The sequence below is a fragment of the Dipodomys spectabilis genome, unplaced genomic scaffold, assembly GCF_019054845.1.
Source record: "Dipodomys spectabilis isolate Male_0828 unplaced genomic scaffold, ASM1905484v1 ptg000156l, whole genome shotgun sequence".
Taxonomy (NCBI): domain Eukaryota; kingdom Metazoa; phylum Chordata; class Mammalia; order Rodentia; family Heteromyidae; genus Dipodomys; species Dipodomys spectabilis.
In genome coordinates, this window is record NW_024870833.1 from 2,164,632 (window position 1) to 2,174,140 (window position 9,509).

The window sequence follows — 9,509 nt, forward strand, 5'->3', positions numbered from 1 at the left end:
CTGATACATGCTAATTATCATCTTCACTTCTGGACCCAAGACATCATTAATATGATTCTCCCATTTTAGAAAGGCGAACCAAGGTGTTGTGATAATGAAGTGACAGGGCTGCTGGAGAAACTATTAGCTAGTTATACAAGGGACACGTGGTGGCTTGGGGACACCCACAAACCCCAGTGCCTGTGTTGAAATACAGGAAAGAGTCTGTGTGGCAATGAAGGCCAGGATCTAGGCTTCCAGGGCTATTTATAGTTATTATTCTTAGTTTAGGAATAGTAGAAACACACCAATGTAATACTTCGATAGGGAACCCAGCAATCTTGTGATCATTCACACGTTTTATTTTTTTTATATCCGGATTCTTGCTCCCCAGTTCTCTACCACAGTGTTTACAACCTGGGGGGGGGGGGGTCCTTATAAGTACCCATTTAAATAAATTGAAAATGTATTATAACATACCTCACCAGACCTTGAAACGTTAATGTGCATGCTAAAAGTGAGATTCGGAGTTAAATAAATGTCTGGGGCTTGAGACTAGGCATTTCTACCGAGTTCCTATATAATTAGTTGATAATGCTGATGGAAACAGCTGGCTGAAGCTCAGAAAGTTAAGACTTTCTTCTGCACATTCGAAACAGAAGTCACACGAAGTGTGATCATTTTCTCAAAGTTTCCAAAAACAATATAGAAAGAGCGATTTCTCCGTTCAGCCTCTTCGCGCTTTCCCCCCGCCCCTCCCTCCCGCCCCCCAATAAAGGGGAACGAACTAGATACCAGGATTTAATGGGAAGAGCTGGAACCCCCCAACTCCCTGACCTGGGTTGGGCTCTGGGCTCCCTTCCTCCAAAGGAAAGGGGCAGGGGCAAAGGGAGTTAAGTCAGGAAGTTCCCAGGAGCTCCCACGCTAACGCTCCTCTTGATTTTCCAGCTTCTAAGGAGTTATCTTGCCCTTTTGAACCTCCTAAGGTCTCGGGCGAACACAGCGAAGCGCAACGCCGGCCGCGCCCCCTTCTGCGCCCTTGCCCGGGCGGGGAGGAGGCGGACGCGCTTGCGTGCGTGCTCAGTATAAATAAGTCCCAGGCGGCGGCCACCGGGCAGAACGGGCTGTGGAAGCCGCGGGCCATGGCGGAGGAGGACCACCCATGGCAGGGCAGCATTCTCTACAATATGCTGATGAGCGCCAAGCAAATGCACGCTGCGGCTCCCGAGGCGCCCAAGGCGCGGATGGGAGCTCCGTGCTGGGGCTGCGCTTGCGGTGCGGAGCCCCTGGTGGGCAGAGAGGGTCCGCAGATGGGGCGGCCCGTGGCGCTCCTGTACCGCTGCTGCTTCTGCGGTGAGAACCACGCTCGCCAGGGCAGCATCCTCTACAACATGCTCACCAGCGCCAAGCCGACGCACGGGGCTCCCGAGGCACCCAAGGCGCGGATGGGAGCTCCGTGCTGGGGCTGCGCTTGCGGCGCGGAGCCCCAGGTGGGCAGAGAGGGTCCGCAGATGGGGCGGCCCATGGCGCTCCTGTATCGCTGCTGCTTCTGTGGGGAAGAACACCCCAGGCAGGGCAGCATCTTATACAGCCTGCTGACGAGCGCCAAGCAATCGCACGTGGCTCCGGAAGGGTCCGAAGCCGGCACGAGAGGCGCGTGGTGGCAGCTCTCCTACTGCGCGCAGAATCTGAGAGGTAGAGTGGGGCTGCAAGGGGGCCAGGCCATGACGGTCCTGTACCGCAGCTACTTTTGCAGCGAAGACAACTCCCAGCAGGGCAGCAGCAGCAGCGGCAGCGGCAGCGGCAGCGGCGGCGGCGTGCCTGGGAGCTCCAATCAACCACGAGCGGCTCTGGAGTTGCAGCCGGCGCCTGCCTGGTGGGACACCTCCTGTGGCTCGCCGCGGCTGGTGTCTCTCAAGAGTCCACAGGTGGTCTGGGAGGCCGCCGCCGCCGGCCTGTTGAAGACGCTGCGCTTCGTTAAGTATCTGCCATGCTTCCAGGTGCTGCCCCTGGATCAACAGCTGGTGCTGGCACGCAGCTGTTGGGCTCCCCTGCTCATGCTCGAGCTCGCCCAAGATCGCATCCACTTCGAGACCCTGGAGATCTCGGAGCCCAGCGTGCTGCAGAGAATCTTCACCACCAGGGGGCAGGAGACCCAGGGCCAGGAGCCACCGCCCCTGCCCACCGGGCAGCCACGTTCAGCACCGCCACCTGAGATTGTGCAATTGCCCTGGGCCACCACCGTCCAAGCCATGAAGAACTTCCTCGTCAAGTGCTGGAGTCTGAATATCAGTACCAAGGAGTATGCCTACCTCAAGGGCACTATCCTCTTTAACCCAGGTAAGGACGCTGACCTGGTATCAGCTTTTCCCAGGTCAGAACAGTGGGCAAGGTCTGCTCTGGGGCGCGGGGCCCTCAGTTTTCCTGGACAGTGTGTGTGTGTGGGGGGGGAGGGGGATGGTCTTCGCAAATCTCCACTTACTCAGCAGAGCTTGGGGGTGGGTGGGCGGGGATTGGCTCTGGGAACCATTCCTGGTGGGGTGAACTGCCACTAGAAACATCCTGAGGATGAAGGTGGGGATGGGGTGCAGGAGGAGGGGGAGGGAAAGAGTAAAGGTGGGGAAGAACGGGGAGATTCTTGAGGTTTTACTTGTTTGTTTTTTTTTTTAAAACATATTTCTCTTACAGAACTTTCTGCCTTCATGAGATACAGCTGTTCCTGTGCCCCCCTCCTCTAGTTTTCTTTTAAATCGATTAGCATATCCGTAACATTTTTGCAATCCTGCAGTGTCCCTTTCTGAAACTCCATTCTGAAAATTACAGGAACACTTTCCTTGGTACAAATCTATTAAGTTTGGTACGGAAGGAAACAGGTGGTAAGGACTCGTATAGAATATCTCCAGTTTCAAGGATCTGCTTGTGCATGGTCATTGGTATGGTCCTAAGCATCTGGATTCCTCCACCTGCCAGTCCTACATAGTGGCGGGAAGAAGATTTAATAGAGAGGGCAAGCAGGAACACTGAGGTTTTTAATTGGAAGATTCCTTAGGGACTTTCTAATCAACGTAGCACCCTTCCATTTTACAGGGCTCCATCAAGTCCCACGTGATCTTACATAAAAAATGGCTACTGTGCTGTGGCATATATATGTATATACATATATGATATATAAGATATGGGTGTCTCAAATATATATATGTATGCATATGATATATATTACATATTACACACAATATAATATAATATATTATTGCTCTTTGCCCTCAAAAAACCTTTTCGCCAAGATGCTTAAGTATTTCTGTAATGGGAAGAAGTGAAAATGAGTACATTTGAAAGCTATCAAAGTTCTTTATGGTGAACTGTTTACAACAAAGAGATCTTTCTTCCTCCAGATCTGCCAGGCCTGCAGTGCGTGAAGTACATTCAAGGCCTTCAGTGGAGAACTCAGCAGATCCTCAGTGAGCACATCAAGACAACGCAGAGAGACTACCAGGGAAGATACGTCGACCTGAACAGTGCCCTTTACCTGCTGAAATTCATCAATGCCGACGTCATTGTTGAACTGTTCTTCAGGCCCATTATTGGCACAGTCAGCATGGATGATATGATGCTGGAAATGCTCTGTGCAAATTTGTGAGGGCATGTGGAGTTCCACATGTGCATTGTGCTGGGATAGAGAGCAAGCTGTAGGCAAAAGAATGTAGAACGTTGCAAAATTAAACTTACTTGTTATTTTTACATGCATAGTATATTTGTACTTAATACTTTAGTTACTGACAGTTTAAAATCCTCTGTTTCCATACTGTTGGAAAACTTTGCCAACAGTTAACATACCTCTGTACATCTTTAGCAAACTAGCAGGGTACTATGCCAATAAGCTATTTTCATAACCTCTCTCCACTGAACTTGCTCAAATACAATTTGTAATACTAAGTTTTAATAAAATTTAAGATGCTAACCACTAACTTGATTGAAAGAAGTTTCATTGGGGTTTAAGTAAGATTTAAAAAAAGTATTATAAACCTAAACAACATAATCAAAAGTCTGCTGTTCAGTAAATGCCTAGCATTTAATGTTACAAAATGCTAATGTCAGAGAAATGACTAGCTTCTTTGTGATTTCTATCAGCTATATGGAAGACTGTCATCACATCTGCTTGGAACCAAGAAGCAGTCTGTGTACAGAAAGCTTTGTATAGGCAAAATAGATTTTCATGATTTTATTTTGATTTTTGTACACGATTATGGATTTGAACAATAATTCCACAAGAAACCTACATTTTATAAGAAACGATATCACTACAAAACTGTAATTATAACTCAATTTTAGATACACTGTTTCATTTTGTGCTGATCCTGGGGCTCAGGGCCTGGATACTGTCCCTGAGCTTTGTGCTTAACAACTTTACTACTTTGAGCCATAGCTCTACTTCTGGCTTTTTGATGGTTAATTAGAGCTAAGAGTGTCATGGTCTTTCCTTCCAGGGCTGGCTTTGAACCAGAATTCTAAGATTTCAGTCTCCTGAGTAGCTACGATTACAGGCATGAGCCACTGGTACTTGGCCCAAAATACATTGTTGATACGATGGTCACACTGAAATTATAAAGTGACTGTATTCTTGACTTCTTCCACTTTAAATATAATCCACAAAATGGATTCTTCCTTAGCTCTAAAAGATAAAAACATGAAAACTCATACAGGGCCATTTGTATAAATAATACATGATCAAACTGGCTAATGAGTAATATATGCAGGGATGGATTTCCATGGTATAACCCCTTTGAAAAATTAAAAGCTAATTTAAAAAAATGTCTGAGGAAGGTGTGCATTAAGGGGAAGGGGAGGTGAAATGGAGAGAGGAATGTTTGGCAAATACATTCATAATATTTGATGTAAATATGTGGAAATGGAACTAGGAAATTTGAGATGGGTTGAGTTGGGAAGGAGGAGGAGAATGGTGGAAGAGGTGTACAAGGGTAATTGAAACTCCTTTGTATAACTAGGAAAAAAATTTAATATATATAAATTACATGTTTTGTACAACAATTGAAAGACTGCATATGTTACACACATAGTGTGTACTATGTGCGAACACACATGCACATATATGCACATATATACACATGTATGTATACATATAATATTACAGAGTAATGACCCATTGCAAGACATTCTAAACTTCTTTGACCGTTTTTTTGAGTCCTATAGACAACCTCTCAGAATTTGTGTAAGAGTAACAAAGTTAATAAAATACTTAAGATTACAAAGGAAATAAATTATATTAAAGAAAGATAATGTTAAATATATAAAGCATGATCTGTATATATACATAGATGCATATATATACATATTTTATCAACACATGTAGAAAGAAATTATCACCTGACTCGTGTAGCTGTAGCCCCTCTGTACATCGCCTTTAAAAAAAAAGAAGTTATCCACTGATAGGTCTAATATCAATCTTCATTTCAAAACAGTGATTAGTATAATTAAAATTTCAAGGTATCTGCAATATCTACTGTGATAATGAGATTTTAAATGGTAGCTATATTGGGGGATCCCAATATTATAATCCCATTCAGAGATTTACTAGTCTTAGGGAGCTTCGCCTATAGTTGTATTTCAGGACTAAGAGTCATTACAGTGATGCAGAAAGGATACCTGGACCTTAAAAGGAAAGGTCAAGGACAGAATGTGAAGAAGTGGGATTTGTGCAGGCCTCCTTATGCTTTCCCCAGGAGGGTATCACAAAGGCTATATTCTTCCCCCAGGATGAAAACTCAACTAAATTTTTGCCCAGAGAAAGCCTTTGGGATTCAGGGTTTAGAATTTTTATTGAGGCTAGTCACATAGGCATCATCTACCTAGCCTGCCTCAAAATTCCAAGCACATAGAAAGAAAGTAGATGCTCAGCACGAACCACATTGTTTGTACAAACAGTCTAGGTATAGTGAGTCACCCTTATGAGTCAGAGAAGGATGAGAGCACTTCCTAAAATCCACGTTTTCAGACATGAGACAAGGGCCCATCTCATAAGCAGGCGATTTATTGTAAGGCAGCGGGCTCAGACCTACCATGTTAAGTCCTTTCTACCAATGCCCACTTTAGGCCAAGGTGTCTTTGCAGAGTCAGAATTATTGGTAGGACATGATGACGATAACCTGTAGCATGTATCTCATTTATGCTCTTTAGGAATCGTGGGCTTGTTGAAACAAATCCCATTCACCAGAAAGGTCTGTCAGGCAGGCAGGTGGCCTCCTCCAACAAGTTTGATGAAGCTTTTTCAGCTGGCTCTAGCACAACTCTGGCTAGCAAGTTGAGTCTGATCTGGACACCTTTTGTGGCCTTGGTTGTATTATAGAAGGGGCATACACACACACACACGTATGCACACACATATTTACACAAACACACAAACATCACAATTCCAGAGGGCTCATGTCATCTTGGGACAAAGGGCTGAATGTGTTAGGATAGCCTAAGCAGGAGCAGGATATGCTTTGGCCAGGGGGCTCCAATTTGGCCTCCCACTGTGCTACCTCTGACCCCAATGGAAGTAATTCTGTTAAGTCTGTGGTTCCAGAGGGGTTGCCTGAGGCTGTCAGTCCCAAACTATTATGTCAGTTACACTGATTCATCTTCCTGGTGAGTGTGGATGGCGCCTAGATGTATTTGGTGGGAGCCAATGCAGAGTCAGACTGTCATGTGCCATCTAGGCTATGAAGTAGCTCGCGAAATCAATCTGATGAATTTTTCCTTTTGGTTCCAGAAATGCCCCTCTAAATCACTAATGCCCAATTCTCTTCCCAAGCCTCCTTCTGGGCCAAGTTCTTTGCTTATTAACATATCAAGGTGTCCCATTCAGTATTCCTAACTTTACTAATCATTTTGTCATGCAGAATATTTGTCTGCAAAGGTTGTGCACAAGAGAGACAAAGGCATACTTTTTTGCCAAATGATATCTTAGGGCAACTTAGTAAAGACACATCATGTTCGTGAAACCATCAGGGTAAGTTCTTATATATGTATACGTAACTATGTTCCTATATGTATATGTACACATATAAATATATGCACATGCAAATCCACATATATGTGTTAAGATGGGTTGAAACAACCCTCCTCATGCTTTTTTATTCCTGGTCATTTATTCAGTGAGCAGTCTAATCAAGTTTAATTCTATTTGTGCTAGAGACATCTATAGTGAGTGATCAAACTGCCTTACAAGGTGGGTGCAGCAGAATAAAGGCAAGAGAAGTAGAGTCAGGCTATTAGTCTGTTAGTGAAAATGTCAATGAGTCTGGCAAATGGGACCCAAGATAACAGCAGTAGAAAGGAGGCATCCTGTGATGTATCAGAATTGTGCAGAGGGGTCACATTCCCTGGGCTAGCCCCTGTCCCAAACGGAACCATTAGGCAGGAACCATTATTTAAGAATGCAATCCAGCTCTTGTATCAGGAATATAGAATAAGCTATTTCCTTAGGGCATCTAAAATTAATCCAAATTCAAGTCAGCATCTATACTTTTATGACTTTTGATCTTACAGAGGAATATCTTTAATTTTCTGTAGTCTAAAAACCAAGAGCCTGTGCTTACTTCTGGTTCAGCATATCTTTGTTGAAATGGAATCGGCCTACAGTAGACAGGATCAGCTTTTACCTACGAGTGAGGTCCAGGAAATTAGGATCTATGATAAAGCCAGAGTCTTAAGTATATTTGTGTGTCTTTGGCAGGGGTAGGGTGTACCAGGCTTGAACTTCAGGGCTTTATACTTTACAACTTGCTTTCTCAGCCAGCACTGTACCACTTCAGCCACACTTTCTGCCTAGCTTGTTTCCTGAGTACTTTGGATATGGAATCTAGTGGATGGACTTTTTTCTTCCCTGAGCTCACCTTGAACCAAGATTCTAAACTCTCAATTCTTGAGTAGTTAGGATTTCCTGGTGTGAACCACCAGTTTCTAGCAAGAGGCTTTTCTTCAACATGGCAAACTCTATTGATAATAAAGGGCCAGAACCCGAGGTGCCAAGTTCAAGTAACAAGCAAAACTTTCCTTTTTATTTGGTGCAAGTCCTGGGGCTTAAAATCAGGGCTTGGGCACTATTGTGAGCTTTTTGGCACAAGGCTAGCGCTCTACCACTTGAACTACAGCTTCACTTCTGGCTTTTTGGTGCTTAATTAGAGACCAGAGTTTCAGAGACTTTCCTGCCTGAGTTGGCTTCTAACCATGATGCTCAGATCTCAGCCTCCTGAGTAGCTAGGATTAGAGGCGTGAGCCACGGGTGCCTGGGTTCACTGCTATCTTGTCAGCCAGAATTATCCAAATTGACTCACACAAATATATGCACATCAGAATATCATTAGTCCCTAAGGATCAGAAATTTAATTTTACAGGAGCTCATTAGCAGAAACAAGCAAATGACACCCTCACTCTCCCATTTTAAACCTCCAAAATATGTATCTTAATCCAGAGGGACATTGGCTCCCTTTTCCAGAGGCCCCAATAGACAAAAATATAAGGGAAAAAATCAGTTACAGAGCCCTGATTTTACAACCCAAGAGTTTCAATTTCAGTCTCCCCACCTGTGGCAAATAACTGTGTCTCATGAGCCCATTTTTTATTCTTTACCATTTTTCCTGATTGAGACGATTCCTCTAGTATTTATGAAATTATAAGCATATAGCGTTTTACATAAAACTTTATCATGCATCCAGATATCATAGCCACAAATGCACAGTTGTAATGGAAAATTCTCTTTTCTCATTGCAGGTTGACTCAAATCGCCAGCTGTATGCGTGCCATTTACAGGGTTCACGCTACAGCTGGATGAAGACCCAGCTGTAATGGAAGGGAGGGGCAGGGAGGAGCCAGAGCTGTAGCAGCAGTTCAGGTGAAGAAGAAATGGCCTGAGTGGTTTTTGTCCTCTTTGTACCCCTCTTTTCTATCTAATGCCTCACTGCAGCTCCAGGAAAACTTTTTGCCTTTCCCCCCTTCCTACATGGAAGAGAGAGCAATTATAGACCAGTTCTTTTTTTTTAAATTTAATTTTACTGTCAAGGTTACAAGGGTTACAGTTACAATTTTTAAACTATATTTGGCACAGTTAAAGGCTATTGATACAGACTGGACCTTTGTTTTAAGGCATGAGTGAGGCAGGGCACAAAAACCATAAACAAAGTCATCACCTACCTAGGTTTTAATAGTTCAATATTTTTCCCTCTCAACCATACACAAATATACTTGTCCAACTAAGGCTAAGTCTCATACTTGTCCTGGTAACTGTTCTGAAGATATTGTCAGTACTACTGTGCTATATTACCTATATTCATACTTAAAGGAAAAACTAGACTTCAATTAAAGGCTAATGAATATAAATATGTAACTAATTTCCTCATTCATGTTCACTGAACTTTTGATTTCTATCCATGGTATCTTCAGGAGATGGAAAGTTCATTATTGATTTAGAACCTCTAAAACTTAATAACTCTTTTTTTTCCCCAATCTGACAATTTTCCTGACAATTAACT

The 9,509-nt window shown here is 43.8% G+C and overlaps 1 protein-coding gene across 1 annotated transcript; it reads left to right on the plus strand.

The window, feature by feature from the left end:
* Nucleotides 1-1,121: 1,121 nt before the first annotated feature.
* Nr0b1 (nuclear receptor subfamily 0 group B member 1) lies at nt 1,122-3,944 on the plus strand. Its single transcript, XM_042692437.1, has 2 exons — nt 1,122-2,319; nt 3,372-3,944. Exons 1-2 carry the CDS (start codon nt 1,122-1,124, stop codon nt 3,614-3,616), a joined length of 1,443 nt encoding a protein of 480 aa, XP_042548371.1. The 3' UTR covers nt 3,617-3,944.
* The last annotated feature ends 5,565 nt before the right edge of the window (nt 3,945-9,509 follow it).